General features: G+C 40.4%; 1 protein-coding gene across 14 annotated transcripts in view; it reads right to left on the bottom strand.

Annotated features, from left to right (window-relative positions):
- Positions 1-20213, bottom strand: part of HDAC9 (histone deacetylase 9) — a 466231-nt gene that overhangs the window by 148601 nt on the left and 297417 nt on the right. For all 14 annotated transcript variants that reach the window (XM_030470551.1, XM_030470022.1, XM_030470415.1 and 11 more), the window contains one exon: positions 1725-1902. In XM_030470551.1, coding sequence (XP_030326411.1) covers positions 1725-1902 — 178 coding nt within the window. The remainder of the gene's footprint in view (positions 1-1724; positions 1903-20213) is intronic.

Genomic DNA, 20213 nt, shown 5'->3' with positions numbered 1-20213 from the left:
GTGTATGGACTGTCTGCAATTCTGTTGCAGAACTCATGAGACTTCCTTGCACCAGATCTCAAGCCCTTTATGGTTGGTACGTCGCGCTCCCACACTATGTCCATTCAGTGTTTGCCCTACATAATTTCATCCCTCCTCTTATTCTTCCAGCTCAACTAAACATTTTATTTCTATATCAGTTCCACTGATACCACAAGTTCCCAGATATATGTGACACCCTTGGCCGTAGTCCCCTTTCTGGGGACTCACAAAGGGAGGTGTCAGTAAACCTTAGCAATCAGATTGAAACAGCAGACTTTACATTTGTAACTCCATTCAGCTTTTCCAGTGGAACTGCAGATTTCTTAACAGGACACTGAAGCCTACACACAGTGAGCTCACTTCTGGTGTGTTCTGTGAATCTTTTAGCATGCGTTTACAGTGTTTTGGGGACTCTATGAACCACAACTAGAAAAACAGTGGCCTGGTTTAATAATCCTGTCTATACACAGCTGGCCTTTTGCAGAAACTTATGGAAAGTGAATTAGCATGTTTCTTTCTGCACAATCCAAATGTTTGTTACCCAACAAGTGAAATTCCTAAATTGACAAGTGTATTTACAGAAGATGAACTTACATCTTTCATCTTTGTCATCTTGCATCCATTTACCCACTTACTTGCAGTGCTTTAAGGACATCTCTTTTTCAGGTTTTGTTAGGGGTTTTTTTAATAATAATGTTATGTTTTGCTTTTCAAGTTTTTGTTCTAATTGGGAATATGCGAGAGAATGCTGTCTTTCACAGTCTTATACAGTGCCCATTATGGACACCTAGATCGATCCATGGTCGCAGCCTGAAGAGTTTCAGATCATGGCAAGGTCTGCCAACAGATGTGAAGAAACCAATACCTCTGGCAGAAACCTGAATAAATGGTATCTCCAAGTATTCATTTCCCCTTTCTTGTGCACAGAGTAAGTGAATCTTCACTTCTAACCATGCTGTAAAGCTATCCTGGCATTCAGGCTCTTAAAAAGATGGACCCTCTTGCAAGGTTAAATTACCGATAATAAGAAATGGTGCTTCTGTGGTCATTTTTCTTCCTTTCACTGAAGATTTTTGCGGTTTTAATCATTCTGCTTTAGACAGACCAGGCCATATCTGGTGCTCCCTGAGTGAGGACTCCCAGGGCCTGCCCGTAAAACCTTTCCACTGTAGACTCCACGCAGCTACTGAAAGATGCCAAAGTTGTAACCAACATCACCTTCTAGTCATGACTACAGCTTTGCTATTTCTGCAGGGAAAGCAATCTTGCAGCATAGACTGACTTATAAAATGAAGATGTTGAGAATTATATTGCTGCTTTCCTACTTACTGGTGGTCTCTCTTCAACTTTTTGGTGGTCTCTTTACAAAACAGGCAACAAGAACACAGAGAAAAGACCCAGAGGACAGAATAATGAAAGAAAAAACTATAAATTACCTAAAAGCGTCAAAAATGCACCTGTTGCTTTATTGCCATAGCCAGTCAATGATAATAATTTGTGACTGTGTGAATATTAAGTAAGTGTGTGATTTATCAGCTGCACTGGTTGACTTGATGCCAGTACAGCACCATAAAACTGAGGAACAGTAAGGCTAAAATTGAATGCATTGCTCCACGAGGCATTTGAGGCATTTAAGTCTGTTGATCCTACATGAACAAACGCATTTTCCCTGCCTATTAAAAGCAGTCTTTAGGGAATCCTACCAGTTGTGTAGACATGCTGGCTGGGCTGGTCCATATCTGGGTGAGGTAATGTGGAATCAGCAGGGGAAGATGAGGTCCTGGACGCTGGCCGATGTTTATCTAATCCCACCATGCCAACTGTAGCCATCTGAGCCTGGTAGATTTGCAACTGGTGGACATGCCGATGTGCCAGGAACTCCTGTTTCCAAGAAAACAGCACAGTAGAAAGAAACGTGAGATGGGATCAAGTAAGACACTGAGGGAAACATGTCAACAAATTAAGTTCATTAGGTCAGCGCTGTAATAAACAGTGTGGACTCCCTCCCCCCCCCACAACAACTTGCAGCTAAGACTGAGTCAATAAATCCATTCAACAGATGTTTTCGCACTGACAGTGTGGGCTGCTGACTTTGCTGGAGAGAGGGTGATGGCAGGCAACCTGTCACTTCTCCCCGACAAACAGCTTCACATTCAGAGGCTTATAAAAGACAAAGGTTTTTCTAATACATTGAACACATAATATGATGTTAGAATATGTATGTTATGACCCTGCACAAATAAAATCTTCCTACAGCACGGAACATGAAAGGCGGTGTCCTAACTATTCAGTACAAAACTTGCTGAGCAACTGTGAGTCAAGTTTCTACAGAGGTCTCAGTTCCCAGAGTGCTCTGGAAAGCAGGAATGATTTGCACGTAGGTTTTCACAAATTGTTTAGAAATTCAGGAATTGTTACATGAGACCCCACTTGGGGACCATCTTTTTTTGTCATAACTGCTGCTGGCTGTAGGCAGTGCCAGACTTCAGGAAAAGTCAACAGGTGTGAAAAGACTGAGAGTAGAAAGGAAGATTTCCTCCTCTGTTTTGTTTGTCAACAGATGGTGAATTTTGCTGACATGATGAAGGCCAAAACCCTGCTGAAGTCAGTAGAAACCTTGGCATTCACTCCACAGAGCAGGGTTGTTTCATAAGTCCTTTTCTTGCTGTTTTCTGTGCATATAGCCCTAGAACCTCAACAGAAAATGAACGCGAGATTTACAAACCACTCTGCAATATAAATTCAGCTGAAATTCACACTTCTGTGTAAGGACTGCGGCTCTGTTTATCCTCACCTTGGCTCAGTATACACTATGCAAGTTTGTATGGTGCACGTGTGGGGGTTTTTTTCGGTTTTAACTCAGTAATGATTAGCAGTGTTGTGTGCTGTTGCTTGGGACAGCAGCTCAGAGGCCTGATCCACCCAAGGAGGGATTGCTGGGTGCCCAGAGATGTGAAGCCAAGTTCAGGCTGTGCAGGAAAGCAGGTGGGAGTACCTTGAAGTACCCTAGTCCCTTGCACACTGCAAAATGAATCCATAGCTCATGGGAAATGAGAATATCTACCCTGCACCTAAAAAAAATGCCTCTATGAAAACAAATGCTCATGAGTAACAGCTGAAATGAGAACAAATGCTTTAGAAGGAAGCCTCAAAACCCACATTAATATCTAGGGTCACACTTCAGTGAAAAGACATAAGGTTATGGGAAGGTAAATTGATTGGGACCTTGCATAAGTGACTAAATAAACAAAGAAAATATGAGTAAGGAAAAAGAGGTTTTGCAAAAAGAAGTGTCTTGGTTTGGTGTCATTAAACCATTTCTCTTTCTTTAAATACAGTCCTCAAATTTTTGTATTGTTTTTTTAATGTATGATGCAGGATGGGGTTATATATTACAGGAAATATCTTGAGGTATCTGAAGAAGTCTATGCATCCCCTTTCTCTATGAACATAACATTCAGGAATTCTTTCCTGAAATGTCGAAGTGCCTTGTTTTTACTTAGTTTCACTAATTATTTTTATTATGATTAATTTTCAGAGGAGATATTTTTTGTGCTCCTAAGCATACAAATCTTTTGTAACCTTTGCTGAGAGTGTGTGTGATTGGTGAGAAGAAATGAAGAATGCATGGATGCTATTCTGTTGAATATTTTCCCTATGGGGAACAGAAGTAGATAAATTCTTTTGTGAGGATTAAGCATTCACAGTCCTCAATGCTGGCTTAGTGCTCAATAAAGGAGGTACTTTGTTGTCTGTGGCATGACTACACCTGGCATCCTTGGGTCAAGTGGTAACAGCAGGACTGTCTGTCTGATGCTGGTGTATTCACCATCTCCTGCCTCCTCTCCATCTCTTTCAAAGTATGAGAGATAGCTGAGCAGTTTGGAAGAAGCCAAACTCCTACCTGGCGTCCTTCTTCACACAGACCTTTACTGTCACACATGAAATGAACAGAATTGTTATTATTTCTGCTGCTTTCCTCAACCTCACAGGTGCATTAATTACATCAATTAAATAGCTGGTATCTGTGTAGTTCTTTGATTAAGGGGATTTTTGATGCTATCTGTTAGTCTTCACACTAACTAATGACAATTCATTAACTGAGTTCACTTTTCTAATAATTACTAGAGCACAGAAGACAAAAGGTATTGTTCCTATTACTTCAAGCTAGTGAAGGTGCATTAGTGTATTCTGGCAGTCTTCATTAAACAGTATTATTTAAATATATTTCTTAAGGAAATCTTGGAAATTCAGCTATCAGTGAGTGGGGATTCATATGATGAACAAATGTTTCTGTTTGGACTTTTCTCGGTGCAGGTAGACACTGAGCTCTGAGCCTTTAGAGCTGCCTTGTCTGCCTTTATTTTACTTTCAAACCTGAACATCACTGGTGCAGTACAATCTTCTTCAGTGAAGCTGTAAGTTTGCCGTTCAATCAATATCTAAAATCTAATCTACCCAGGTCTCTGACCTGAAAAAGTTAATTTAAGTGTTTTTGGATTGGTTTGGAGTTTTTTTTTAATGGTGTCTTCAAGAAGATAAAACGCTGGGTCTGGAACACTATAAAACATGGGTAATTCAGGAAGATGATCCTACCTTTGCTTATAAAAAGATTAGGTGTTTGTGTCTGTGTGAGCAATAGAAATAACACTATTGTTCAGGCGCATGAGCAAATCAAGATAATATTTTAGAATGCTAATCAACTTGTGTGAACATCTCTTAGGAGCCAGCCAGCCATATATTTCAGCAATTTGTCAAAGACAAAGAAGAGAGCCTGTTCCTGCTCTCCTGTATTTTTCTGCTAAGCTGTAGTTTGCTTATATCATTCTTCCCTCCTCAAATGAAACCAGACACATACCCTGAATTTGACAGATGTTTATCAGCATAATCAGTCCATGGAAGGAGAAGAAATTTGTAGATGGTTGGATGGAAAGCTGCATGACACCTGTTTTAATTTCTGAGGTCACGGAAAACTATTTGCCTGTGAAAACCTTTTAAATTTTGTTAAAAGTGCAGTAGTTTGTCTTGCAAGGCCTACACTGAGGCTTGCTTACATCCTCTGGTGACTGCCGGGTCCTTAAACTGTAATTTTAAAAACCCTAGGCATCAGCAAAGTTTGGACTTGTTTAGGTTTTAGTCAAAGTTTTAGGCTAACTTCCTGATTAGGTTTCTTTTTACAGACAACAGGCATTCCTGAAATACATATATTTTTTCCAGCCACCCACATATTTATGCTGTGAGCATTTGAGATACTCTGTGACACACAGACAAGTGGATTAATGCAATGAGTAATGTGGATAATCAACACACTTCTCTGGCTCCCCAAATGCCCACCTGGCCTCTGGAAGGGATTAAAACAACACAATGAATTCATCTTCAGGTTTTATGTGCTACAGCACTGCAAACACATGTCCATCTCTCCAGCAATATGACAAAAGCAGTATTTGCACATCTGCAGGGTTAGTGATTTGTGTGAATATATTTGGAGCATTTCTTAGGTAACCTGAGCCCTGCCTGCCCGGCATGAAGCCTGCTAGTTCCAGGTGCCTGAGATTAGTTTATTAGTAGAGGCAGGCAATTAGGGCCTCTGCTGGAGTGAGTGGAGGGTTATTCATCGTCTTCCCCAGAAACCAGCTCAGGCCTTCAGTAATTATTTTGAGGAGGATTTTTAGAATCAGTATCTAAAGAGAAGATGACCCTTTTAGAGCCATGGGAGGTAAATATTTGTTATTGTCCTACTATTACTGTAATGTTTGCTTAGGAGGAGCTGGAATTAATTTGGGTTGGTGTGAATACTCCTCTCATGTAGATGTGTGATTTGTACGTTTTGGTGCTTAGTGTTTTATATATTCTGAGAATTTTAATTAGAACTACTTCTTTACTTCTACTGGGTGTGAGAACTGGTGTTCCATAAATGTGTTCAGTTGTGTTGTTAGGTGATCTGTGTTGCGTGATAAAGCATAGGCGAATTGTTTATGAATTAACGTCCCTTCAAGCTGTTATGTTTTGTGCAGAGAAAAAATATGTGCTGTTCACTTACAAAAACTTTTCTTCCCTCACAACAGTCTTTTTTTTAATTTAGTTAGGTGTGTTTTAGTTTAATCACAACTAAATAAATCATACGATTTGTATGTCTGTACCATAATCCTGTGTGTGGGCATATGCCCACCTCCAGGTTTATGCTTTGGCTTCTCTTCATTGAGGTAGAAATCTTTTTTTCTCTTAAGAAATTCAAAATTTGCAATTCTTAACTGCAAGATTACTGCTTATAGTCTCTCATATATTTGTGGCCAGGTTTATAGCCCTCTGTTGTGCCTCTGCTGCATTCTGCTGAAGTATGAAATGTGCGCTAATGTCTATTAACGGTTAAAAATCGTTCATGTATTGCCCATCCTCCCCTGAAGACCTTCAGTACTGCTAACCTTGCAAAGCTCTTCCTTTCAAAGCATTTTTTGGCGGCCTGTTCACTGTTGATTTTTCCCTATAATTTCCACATTGTTTTCTGAACATTACCCAAAGGACCAATTATTACTGAGGAGGAAAAATATGTATGTGCTGGAGGAAGTTTCGCCCTAAGTGAGGATGAAAACAAACCCTGCCCAGCAGGAAGACCTACTGCCTTCCAAGTACTTCCTCCAGCTCCTTCTCCTGAAGGGTGTTTCTGACACCTGCACTGCTGCCTTGTCTCACCCCACAGCTCCTGTTGGAGTCCCTGCTCCTTACCCTCTTCCAGATCCGTGTAGCAACATGGGAACAGAGTAATTTCAGGTTCTGCCACTTGTCTTCCCCACCCATCATCCTCCTTGGCTTCCAAACTTCCCAGTGCAGTTGTAGCTGAATGCACCCACAGGATGTCCAGACCAGCCAGTGGCTGCACCCAGGAAAATGGCTTCTTCTTGCAGCAAATAGAGCTCAGTCCTGCTTTAAGGTCACCATGATGGCAGCCTTGGCCCAGAGAAAGACAGCATCATTCAAAATCTGACTCAGTCAGAAATTCCGGGCACCAAGAAATTTTGAGCACCCAGAATTTTCTCGTAGAGTACAGAGGTAGCTAGTTAACAGTGCTTCAGAAATCATAGACCGCATGGAAAATATTAATAGGATTGATCTTGGTTATCCCCAGAAATGACAGGGAAAAAAACAGAGAACAATTAATTCCTACACAAGGAGAATTGGGATAAAAAAGCTGTAGATAACAGAAGTTGTAGCACTTTTGACCCAGGAATTTTGTGAACTACTGTTCTGCCTACTGGCCTCAAACCATAACTAATTGCCCTCAGGAACTGATAAAAATAGGTCATGAGGTCTTCTGAAAATACTTGTATGAACAAGTGTGAAAGTGCAGTAATGGCTTACCGCTGTCAATCTATACAACCTAAAACCAGTCTGAGATATCCCTGAAAATTAGCATATTAAGAGAGCTTTTAAACTGCTCTATCACTTGGCGAAAACGCATGATGAAGAAACCCTACCAATACTATTTTTGACAAAACCATACGTGAAGCCGCAAACTTCCATGGTCACCACTTTCAAAAAAATCAGTATCACCATCTGAAATATAGTCAGCCACAAGTTCATAATCAGCATTTTTATAAAAAGTAAATAAATAGCAAGTATGGGTGCAGACACATAGATCGAATAGGTAGAAAACAGTTTAGAGAAAGAAAAGCATAGACAGGAAGAAACTGGGCAGCTAGCCTTGAGGCATCAGGGTGTATTAGGTCACATTATCAGGAAGTTTATAGAATTTGGTTTTCTGTAATCCAAGGAACACAGTGTTGACTAGAAAATGGGTAAAGAGAAATCAAGTCTTATCAACTGCAGGTTGGGTACAGATACAGAACAGTGAGATGAAAGCCATGTCCAGAACTGCCTGGAGTCCTAGACAGAGAAGACTTGCCTTGGGTAGCAACCTGCTGCTCACAGCAAAACAACTCCATGCCTTCTGCCCTCCTCTTGCTTTCTGGAGGAGCGTGGAAAGGCTTATGCCAGCTACTGCCAAGGTAGAGCTTAGTTCTTTGGGTGGCCTTACTGCAGTGACTGCCCAGGGCATGGTCACCACCCTCAACTATCTTTGCTTTCCCCCTCTGTGCCTACAGCAGCCAAGCTGCTGCTGCTGCTGCAGAGGTCTCTGCCCCCTTCTGCAACCCTTTCTGTCTAGGGCAGGAGCTCCTTTGAGACAGCAAAATGTATTATTAAAATGACAACATTTTTGTCTGGTGGACAAAGGAATAGAGGAAGAGCAAAGGCTACTAATAGGGTGACAAGAGTGTGCTCCTTCGTCAAGTCATGTAGGAGAGGACGGATTCCCTGCCTTGGGTTTCATTACCAAATGTGCAGGTCAGGGCTGGGGTCACACGCCTTTCCTCTGGTTGTAGGACATAACAGCAGGGTTGGGACTCTACATCTTGCCCTGCTGTCCACGAGGAGGTGAGCAGGCTGCTGACTCACAGTTTCAAAGAAAGAGATGGTAAAAATTACCTCCCTTGGATGAAGAGTTTCCAAAACTGAGTTTTCAGCTATCTTGATAAAGAAATATGCGCCAGGCAGTCAGTAAGTTGAAGCCTGGCATGTCCATGGCAGGGGGGTTGGAACTAGATGATCTCAAGGTCCTTTCCAACCCTAACCATTCTATGCTTAAGAAGAAAGATGTGATGGGAAATGGTGTCTGGGAGTGACAGCAAGGAGAGTGCTAAAGACAGAGCATTTTCTACTGGAGGGAAATTCCAGGAGTCCAGCTTAGCTGCTGGTTTCACTCCTGGTTCCCTCTCCTGCGAGACCTGCCTTCTCCACTCCTGACATTGGCAGGTACTTGACTTCTGTCACTTCTGCTAAAGTGCTGACTCTGCAGTGTGCGCAGCACGCATCCAAAGAAAATGCAGCACCTCCTCAAAAGCTTGCACTCCTGGCTGAATCTTTTCCTAGCTTTCTGACTCTCCCAGAGATTTAATATAAACATATACATAATTGAGGGTACAATGCAAGGAAGAAAGGGACCAACTGAACATCTTGTGTGTTTTTTCTTTTTTTTTTCTTTTAAATCTTTAGAGATTCTTGTTACTTTATTACTTTTACTAGAAACACCACAAGACTTTCCTGAAGTCATTTGCTGCTTTCCAAAGAAAAGAATACAGAGAAGTACCGAAAATAATACCCATGGGAAAATACAGTTGTCCACATGTCTTGCACTAACTTTCAGTATTAACAAGTATTTGCTTCTTTTACTTTGATGTGATGAATAAATAAGCTTTATAATAGCATTTAATGGTTACTATCACCTAATCCTAGCAGCTTTCCAACAGTCATTCACTTGAAGTGTTAGTTGGCACAAAGTAATGAAAAATCACCTGTCCCACCTATTGCATTGTTCTGGGAAATATAACCCAGCTTTCTTCAACAGTACTGGCAAATAAGTATGGTGTTACTTTGTGCAGATCACTTCAATCACTTCTGGTTTTCTGCTGTTCAGTGGAACTATTTTTCTTAGCAGGCTCGTATGGTTTCTTTTTAAGTGAAGAATCATTAGTTTGACATTCATACAGAGAAATAATAGTCTCCAGGCTAAATTTGGCAGCATCCCTGGTGAAGAACTCTGTTTTCTGGGTACTTCAACAGGTTCTGTTCTTGTTTTATAGGCAACTCTGCTGAGTTCAGGATTTATTATAGAATTAATGGAAATTACTTGGGTCTGACATAGAAGGATGAAACCTTGGAAAACTCTGCTCTTCAATACAGAGTTCACTCACACTAACACATCAGTGTCTCAGCACAAAATCATGCAGGTATGTAGAAGCCCTCTGCGAATGACTTCTCTCCTGTATGCAGGTACATGAGGTCAGAATAGGGAGCATCAAGGGACCATATGGTCAGCAAGTAGCCATAACAAAGGTGTTACACCAGCTCTGTTCTCTCTATGTAGATCACCTCCATAGATTACTGTATCTACTGCACAAATTCCAACAGGTGTGTGCGCTGCTATTGCCCACACCAGAGCTCTTCTGCACAAACCATTCATTTCTGCTGCTGTCTGCATGACAGCAGAGTTGTAACCTGATGGCTACCAGGTCCTACTCCTTTACTGGAGGACTTCTGTCCCTCTGAGATCTCTCTTCAGAGAAATATATTATCAAATCTCACACACTACTTCAGTGTGGTTAAAATATGAACAGACCTTCTTCATCCAATATCTCGGTAGTAAGAGTTACAGTTTCTTGAAGAAATACATATGTACACACACACATTTGCAAGTATCAAAGGTGTTTTTAAAATATCTTTCTCTCTCTGGTGCTTAGGTCTTCACTTCATTGATTTTAGCACACAGAGAAATAGCTTTATGTAGTGAAAAGGTGATATAATTTGAGACTCAAGTTATAAATGTAAATTCAAAATGTAGGATTGAATATAGAAAGAATGCTGTGGATGGAAAAAAAATGAAACTACCACAAAATATTTTATCTCAGATCTGTTATATATCCCTATATTTTCTATATATTTGCAGTAGGCTTTGTGTATTTATGCCATAAATACATTTCTGGAACAAACAAGTTCATCTTATACTTTTAAAAGTATTTTATTTGCAATAAGATTATTTGTAATTTGAACAAAATTGAACTGACCACCTAAAGATTAATTTTAAATATTTCTTGAAATCAGGGACTTTTCTACTACATGATGCTCAGCATAGGTTTTGCTGGTTTTAACATGTATGAGAACTGCCAGAATGGGCAAATTAAAAAGAGGGACACACACCGCATGTTTGCTGATTTAGGAACAAGTGGAGGGTTAAAAAGAAACAGGAAAAATAGTACGTGCTAGCATAGCACCAATTGTATAAAGCAGACTGCAAAATAAATTCTCCAATTTCTCATTCCTTGAACAAACCTTGGCTCTCAAAATGCAAAGTACAGTTCAGAAGAGGCCACTATACTTGTTATATTTCATGGGAAGGATAAATGAATTTATTTGAACTTGCTTCATCACAATGTGCTTTAAACATCCCCTCTGAAAAAGTAAAAAAGGGGCTAGGTTGCTGTCACAGGGAGGGATTTTGAAGACTGGGTTGGACTAAAAGGTAGAAGAGAGAGGGAGCAGTATTACGAAATCCAAACAACTGAATACCATAAGCTCCAACCTCTTCTACTGTCACCCTCTCTCTTCTTTATGATGATGCTCTCAATTTTCTTTTTTTTTTTTTAATTTGAAAACTATTTTGCTTTTATGTTCAACTATCTTCCAGTCCTTTCTTGCTTTTTTTCTTTTTCCAACAACAGCTGAGTCTTCCATGTGTTCATATCTTCAGAACGCTCAAATTTAATAAGATATTACAACAGTTACAAGAAATGGAAACAATAAGAAAATAAAAAGAATACTAGCTGGGCAGCAGAAGTGGGAGCACTAAGAACACTTGTCCCAGTGTAGCACTGCCGGAAGGTGGCTCATTGATTTGATCACACCACATAAGTATCTTATCACTGCATTAGCTGACATGATATTTTCCTCTATCTAGAAGAGATCTCTATCCAAAGTATACAGGAGTAACTTACTGGAAAAGAAGTCTGAATGCTTGAGGGACCAAAGGACACAAAATTAGACACCAAACCTTAGTCTGTGTTCCTCACCTGGGCTCTGTTACTCCTAACTATAATCCATGTCCTTCCTCAAAAGAGAGAAAACACAACCACCATTTTCAGAACTGCCTAAATATAGGACAAAAATATCTTTCTACTTTAGAAATTGGTTATTTTTTTGCAGAGGATGGCTGCTTAGTAGTTAGAATCACTATCTCTTTGTTTTAAAGGCCAGTTGAGATAGTGGTGTCCCAATAATGTGAAAGGCAGCCCTGAAGATCAGCTCCGGTGCCAGTGCAGTCCCTTAAGGCACCTCCCTGAGTGTAGCCTGATGGCACCTTGGGAGTGTATCCACATGCTGGAGATTGTGTCAGAGTTGGTGGCTGAGCAGGAAGACCACAAACAATTGGGAAGGAGCAGGTGAGCCAGCTGTAAAGCACAAATCTAGTGTCCCAAGACCTGTGAAGTGGAGGGCTTCTAGTAATTCTCAAAAGAAGGGACCTGACAGTCAGTGGAGAAGGTAACCTCCTCCGGTAATAAGTTATAATTTATAATACATTGCGGCTCTGTTTTGGGGCCAGACTGGATTGTGTACACAGATCTAAGTGTAGATAGACTAGAAGAGAACCAAGAAATTTATTCTGGGTTTTCACTGTGATATGAGAGGAGAGTTTGGCACTTCAATAGCTGCTTCTTAAAGCAATGACTGCAAAGAAGAGAGACAACCTTCTTGCATCCACACAACACTTGGAAAAAAAATATAATGGAAAATATTGTACCAGATCACTAGTCACAACTTTAACTACAACAGTGAGACCTGGGAGGAGGGAGAGAGGGAATCCTGAGAACCAGTCAAAGCAAAACGTTAATTCTAATTGTTGCATTTAGTTGGCCTTGTCTTGTGACAAGTTTGTTATTATGCAGATTTCCTACCTGCCACCTTCCATGGGAGGATTTTACAAAGTGAAGTTATGCAGGCAATTCCCCTTGCTGCTTACCTCTTTATTCCTAATTATGTTGGCCCTGTGTTCACTCAAGATAACATTATAGCTGTCCCCAAATGCTCTAGATTTGAGGCCAGTGACAAATGAAATCTTTTAGTGCTTGGAAATTTTTTTCTCTTATGCTGCAGAAGTGTAGTTACTAACATGCTGAAAACAAGGCTGTGTTTGCTTATTCTCTGACAATGGATTACTAGCTTTTATATCTTTTCACAGCATAATTTTGAGGCATAATTTCTTTAGTGTCATTTTTGTCTTCAGATAGATATATAATGTAATGTCTCGATAATTTGGTTTGTTTGGTTTTAAAGATATATGTGCATTTACATATACTATTGCACTTACTGCCTTTTTTTTTTCAGGAATGTCTTCTTTTTTTCTCTGTAATAATTTTTGTATATCCTTGCATGATGTCATTCTATTGAGGATTGTCATGAAAATAATCTGTAATTCATCTGCTACATAGAGAGTATTTTTGCGTGAAGAAACTGAAGTGTAGAAATTATAAATCCAAAGTGAACAGGGATTAGAAATTCTGATTTCTGAATCCTTCCTTTAATCATTGCATCAGTAATAATTGCATTGCATCAACAATAGTACCAATTTCTGGCTGTTTTAATTACAAAATAATGCAGCACTGTGGCTTTCAGTGTTTTTTATTACAACAGGTAGTAGTAGAGGTACAGTCAGAAGTTGTTTTGGTTTGTCCTGGATTTGGAAAAAGGTAGGAGAAAGAAGTCAGAGCAGTGGGCCCTATAGAATAGCTCAACTTTTAGGCACTACACGGACAAATTAAAACATCTCCACTCTGCAGCTTTAAGCTGGATACAAAAGGGTTTTGGACAGACTGGGTGAGTAGAGGAAGGCTCATCACAGAGACATTTTGGTGAAGGGGCCCCAGAAACTTCTCAGTTGCTGTGACTTTGGGGTCATTGTTGTCCTCAGTCTTGTTGGGAATATTCAGTCTGTTTTCTTTCCAGCCTCTGGAAGGATTAAACCTACTCAGAGAAACTGGGAGGAAAGGTGGTCCTATAACATGGTATGTAGTGTACACATGGTGACCCTGCCAACCCCCAGGGCTGACATGAGTCCCAAGAGCCATGCTGACAGCACTCCAAGCCAGGTAGTGCGAGAGCACTCCTGTTCGAGAGCACAGCTGGCACCCTGTATCCATGCCACCGCTGTCAAATGTCTCTCAGGCCCTTAGCAGAGCTGCGAAGGTGGGCTGAAAGCTTTCGGTTCAAAGCATTGGGTCCTGCCAGCCCAGCAAAATGTGTTCCTGTTGTAACTCTGTGAGACAGGATGCGTTTGAAGTTTTCTCCTCGGGAACACAGGGGGTTAAACACAATCTGATTGCCATATGAACAGGTATGCTAAAACATGGCAGATATACCCCTGAGCCCAACCAGAGAGCTAACACTGTCCAGAGGCCCAATTACAGGCAACGAGCTTCTTTGCTCCTTCCCTCTCTCCTTTTCCAAATCTTCCTCTGACTATGGGTATTGGGGTTTCTTTTTGCTACTCTCAGTAGACAAACCTAAGTAAAGCAATTAAACGCTTAATAGTGATGTTCAGAAAAGGGAAAAATATGCGAGATTGCGGCCGAGCTTCTGAGTTTAACTGACAATTTTAGAAATAGCACTGGTTTTGATCATAAAAGCTCAGATTATCACATCCAAGTGGCTCTTTGGACGTTGAAATACGCTACACACATGGATATATTAATTCAGAAGAATCTGACTGCTGCTACCTAGCCTTTTTTGCTTATTTTTAGTCAGTCTATAGAGAATTTAGAGGCCTTTTGCTATAGAATGGGAAATAAGAGCCAGGGTTATTTCTCATTTTTCATTGTGTGTGTTTTGAGGCATTAATCTAAGCTTTTTTTTCTTTTATTTTTTCTTTTTAATCTGGATTTAGGCCATGATGATTATTAATGTCATAGAGCAATATTCCCCAATGATGTAATACAGTACATACTGTACATTACATCCTAAAGTACTTCTGGGATTTTATTTCTTTTTGGGGGAAGGAATCATGAAGTTGCAACCTGTTAATTAGCTGGAGAATCCTCCTGATTTTAAGCACATCCAGGAATTGGTCCTGATACAAAACCCCAGATAATGTTCCAAAAATCTGGGTTCAGTATAACTTCAGATGGAGGCATCTGCTACCTCATCTAATCTGTAGCATATTTGTGTGTGTGACAGTAAACAGTTACTGAGCTTCCTTTCAGAGCTGGCTGTATTTCTGGGCTAATATCTGTAATATCTGTATTATCAAAATATTTTAGTATAAAAACTGCTACATGAAGTTCGCACAGCTAGTAAGACCAAACTCTTCTGAAAACAAAGTTTTGCTACTCATGGAAAGGTTGCTAAGAGCAAAATTCATCTTGTTACAGTGGAAATAACACACTCCAACTTCGCATGGCAGGAAGAAAAACACTGCACCAATTATGAGTAGCTGCCATCTGAAGGCATTGAGATTTTAGGCCCATTGAAACTTAACCAAAAAGACCTGGAGAATGTCTGAGACAAAAAACAATTGGTAAATTCATCTCTGCTGTTATTAGGCATTCACATCACTGGCATCTGTCAGTGCCAACATAACACTGGCCAAGAGAGGGGAATACATGGTGTGGGTGCTGTTGTAGGTAATGCGTTCCCATGGAGAAAGCTTGGGGTGGCCAGTGCTCATACTTGGTGCCTAAACCAGAGGTGTAAATTGTCTCGCCTAATCTTTGTGTTTTAATGAGAAAGGAGGGAGTGAGAAGCCCTGAGCAGGGGGCCCTGGCTGGCTCCCTCCAGCTGTGAAATGTTTGTGCCCCTGGTGGCTGCCTTCTCCCCAGGGGTAGAGCGGGTGGAAGAGCCTCTCCTTTTCATTTGAGAAAGGGTCATGCTGCTGAAAGAGCTGCACCAGGGGCTGACAGCCCCAAGAGAGGTTTGGGTCAAGTTAGATTGCTTTGGGAGGATTTGGATCGCTGAAGATGTTTTGGTTTCATTATTTGAATTAAAGTTTAATTTAAGTAATTGAAATACATAATCCGTCTCCGAGGAACACGGTCTTAATCTTGTCTCTTAGAAGAAAAAGCAGGATTTTCAAATTTTATCTGTTACTGATCAGCTTACACCAGGCTTCTAACATCTCTCAGCTTTTGTATCACCTTATCTCATTCTGGCTTTATCTATCCTAACTAGGGAGATTTCAAGCCGCCTTCTTTGCAACGTGACATTCAGTGCTTAACGCTAAGGGTGCCAGTGCTTAACGCTAAGGGTGCTTGCCTGCAATTGTGGAGCTAAGGCAGCAATACACCTAAAATAACGAAAAACTATCTTGAAATCCTCTTCCTTACCCAAAGTCCACCCTCAAAAAGAATAAAAAAGAAAAAGCTGTGAGTTTCATTTAGTTTGTTTCAGCATAGTAACTGGCTATATAGGTCCAATTGCATATTAAAAATTAATAAATAAATGAGGCAAACATAAGGAACTAGAGCAAAAGGACAAAATGTGAGAGAAGAGAAATTAGATGGGAGTGGGGTGAATAAGAATATAGCTTTAATAGAGGCAAATCCTAAGTAACTGAGACTAGATCCAGGCACCGACTTTCTCATTGCTTGGAAATGGTCAGAGCATCACGACTGTGATTTTTGGACATTCACACACTATGAGGTTCTGTTGAGCGAACACTGATCCCCTAGCTCCCCTTTCAATGGCTGCTGCTTTGAAAGCTTTTAAACTTAGGAATTCACCTTTGTTGTAATATGAAGGCTTTTGAGATCTGCGGTTGTTTTGGAGGGGTTTAGTTTTCTGCTGTATTCTACTATGAAACAGTGTATACCCTGTTTATTCGATGCCTTGCAAAAACCCCACAGTGATTAATTGCTGTAGTGTATGGTTGTGGTAGCCCAATGGTTGGACAAAATCAGCTGAGAAAGCAGGACTGGTTGTGCACCAACTGCAGCACCCGTCCAGCGCTGACCACAGTAACCTTTTTGGGAAAAGTCGCTTCCATCAGTCAGGCCACTATAGGGCAGTGGCCGCAAGGCAGCAAAACACTGCTTGGAATAATTCTTTGCAGATGCCAGGAACCGGAAGTTTCAGGGAGAAAAATGAAAGCCATTCACTCTTCCAATGACACAAGCCTTTGATATCACAAAGTCATTTGGACAGAGAGCTCCAAGGTCAGGAAGGCACGTAAAGATTGGTGATTAGAGAAATACTATATCAGCAAAGTGTGGCAAGCTATTAAAAGAAACTGTAGCTTTTATGATTGTGTTGCTGGAGCTTCCCCAGGGCTATTTGTATTAGATATTGAGTTAAGCATAACTTATTTAGTCCCAGCATTCCAGAAAACATTTTGATGTCAGCTACTGAAGGAAAGTAAACACAAGGAGGAGGAAACAGTACTGATCCCAAACAGATAAAAATATTGTAATTTAATTTTGTGAACCCATGCATGTTAGAGCATTAAGAAAGAGGAATTTTTAAAAGGTTGATTTGACTTAAAAGACTTGGTTGATAGAGGTATTTAGTCACTGTGCAGCTGGGGGAGGGTGGGTGGAGAAACAGAGATGATTTATCACCTTGAGTATATGCTACACCCTGACAAAGCATGAATGCAGCTTTCTGTAGACGGCATTTTTGTCTAGAGCAGATTCTATGCACATGTGTAGTTCTCATCTAATGCTGTGGGCTTGTGTGTACATTGAGCCAAACTGTTTGCTTAGCTGGGCTGTTTGCCCAGTGGATGTTCTGATGGCTGGTGACAGGGATTTGCCTGCCCTGTAGTGAGCAATTAAGGGTCTTTGGGATTGTAATTTAGGAATAGCTCTATGGGTCTGGATTTTTGGTCGCTAAGTGAAGAGTTCAAAATCTGATCTAGAGGCTGATAATATCTGCACAGATATTGTCTCACAGCTCAGCATCTCCAGCACAGGAGCCGTGCTTGTTTATTTCTGTAAGAAGCAGACAATAAATCCATTGGGGAATTCTGCTCCTGGGTTTTCTATTCTCTCAGAATAACACTGCGGACCTGAGGAAATCACAGGTATAAATGTAAGGTCAGGTATGGGGGTGTTTGATTTGACAGAAATTATTGTTTATTAAAGAGCAAGGAAATGGAGAGCTGAAACCTCAAAGTCAAGTACAGCTCAACCCCCCTAACACAGGGGAGACACCCCAACAACAGCTCCTTGCAGAGAGTTTTTTTTATGACATCTTGGCTTTGCTTTGATTCTTAGATTGTTGGGGATTTATTTTATAAGGTGTTTTTAGGTGGGAGGTTAGCAGTTACAGATTTCTTTGGTTTAAGTACTGTAAAAAAATGGGTCAAGGGATATAGCATAATGTTGCAGTTATCTCTTTGTAGAAGTTATCTGTCCAGAGATACTGTTCAAGAAACAATTTGTGCTTCCTGCTGCCTTTCTCTGACCAGGTGTATTAATGCCACTTTGTTTTGGACCTAACTAAGATGCCAGCCTTTCCATTTCCTTTTATCTCAATACATGTCAAGGTATACAAAATTGTGAAGACCATACTCTGGTGCTTCTCTTGGTGAGCATATTACAGTTCAGTGACTCCCTATTGCTGATAGTTTTTCACTCAAATTGTGAAATTTTGCATTTCTGAGTAGGAAAGATTTTTAGCATGAGAAGAGGAAGAAAACTTCCTCTCCCTTCTCTCTTGCTATATATTTTTTCTGCTAACGTTTCCACTGCAAAGAAATTATTCATTACCACAGGAATATCCCAGCTCTGCAGGTTACATATTAATGACCAGTTCTCCCAGACAGAGGATCATATTCCATTTAAAGTGCAAATGTTATGTCTGCTAGTTACCAAACATGCCATATAGGACTTAGCAACTAAGACTTTATTTGCAAGTCCTCTGCCTAAAAATACACCAGTTAATACAAAGACTTGCCACAGATTTTTTTACCCTTAATTACTCAGCCTTACATACTTGTCCTAATTCTTGACATATTTAATAAGATGATTCTGGGCTATAAATTCTCTACCTCATAATTTGTAAGTTACCACTTTCTTGAACTTTTAGGCTGTTGTTAATAACAGTTGGTCTTTTACTCAGGAATACAACTACTGCATTTTGCATGTTGAGAAGACAGTTTTGAAGCTTTTGAGACCCATAGATAAAAAGGAAAATGACTTGTGTTGTTGACTAGTTGTCTTGAGAATAACAATTTATGGCTTAAGAAAAACCAGAAATGTATTGAAAAACATTTCTAGCTGAAGCTAGACAGAAAGAGTACAAAAATTTAATAGAAGAATCTAAGTTGGACTATGAAAGACTAGACAAAGCCAAATATGACTTAAGAAGATAAGAACATAAGAAATGTTTTACTGCATCAGGCCACTCTATCATGCTCAATATTCTCAGACAATAGGGGATGCTATTTAGTGAGAGTACACGGGCATGGCTACTCTGCAATTCATTCCCCTCGTACTATCCCAACACCCAGAATTTTTGTATTATAGATGTTAGAGGTACATCCATGTCTCTTTCCTTTAACATCTGCTTATGACCATGTTGTCCATGAGTTTGTCTAATCCTGTTTTGAACTGCTGGTTCACAATCTTATGCAGCAACAAATTCCAGAATTTCACTACTCAGAGGGCAAAGAAGAAAAATAAAGCCCTGCCTGTTTTAAACTGATCTCCTTGTAACTTCAGCAAAAGGTCCCAAATAGAATATCGCAGGAATTGGTGAATAACAGGTTTTCATCCACTTTGCCTGCTGCCTTCATGATTTTGTAAATGTCTCTCTGAGGGAAGGTATTCTGCAGCAGAACTGGAGATGATGTTTACCCAGGACAGTCTGTGCACTTTTTCAGCCTTCCACGGGTGATAGCGTGGCCCTGCTTCTTATTGTACAAATCACCTTTCTGCTCAGCACTGCTGAAGATGCTGCTGTAATTGATGTTTGTGCTGCAGCTGGCCTGGTGGGTCACCCGCTGAGCAAGTGAGGATACTGCTGGCTCCTGCCAGGCTTCCTCCAGGCTCCAGTATGCCCCAAACCTGCCCCCTGTTCTCTGGGCCAAGGAAAGCCTGGCACCCAGCAGCGGAAATCTTATTATGTAGGTGATATTCACTAGGGGGGCATTTCAGAGGTGCATAGTTTTATTTAAATGTTCTGGTTTCTACTGCCATAGATCTACATGTATAAAAGCCCTATGTTTAATACATAGTAATGTATGAGCTTTCCAAATGTTTTCTCCACACTTCTACTCTTCAAACTCTTCATCTTTCTCTCTCTCTTCCCTCTTCTTCCCCCAGTGTCTCTATGCACAAGACATTAGTGTGTCTGCATCAGTATTTACAGGCAGTATGCAGTAAAACTTTAAACTATAATTCAGTTTATTCAAGAAATAAGAGACAAACCCAAGGGCTGAGAGCAGCACCAAAGCTAGAGATTTGATATTAAATATGTTGCAACTTCTTAATATTTTTCAAGTAGGAGATAAATCTCCTTTCTGTTGAAAGATGGTTCTGCCTTTGAAGATAGAATAACGTTTACATAAATGTTAAGGTCTTCTTTAATGTAGCTTTCATTATCTCTTACGTTCCTCTTTTCTCTGAAAGCCCAAGTGACTGATGTCAAGATCAAGG

The sequence above is a fragment of the Strigops habroptila genome, chromosome 1, assembly GCF_004027225.2.
Source record: "Strigops habroptila isolate Jane chromosome 1, bStrHab1.2.pri, whole genome shotgun sequence".
Taxonomy (NCBI): Eukaryota; Metazoa; Chordata; class Aves; order Psittaciformes; family Psittacidae; genus Strigops; species Strigops habroptila.
This window is presented reverse-complemented; position numbering and strand designations above follow the sequence as displayed.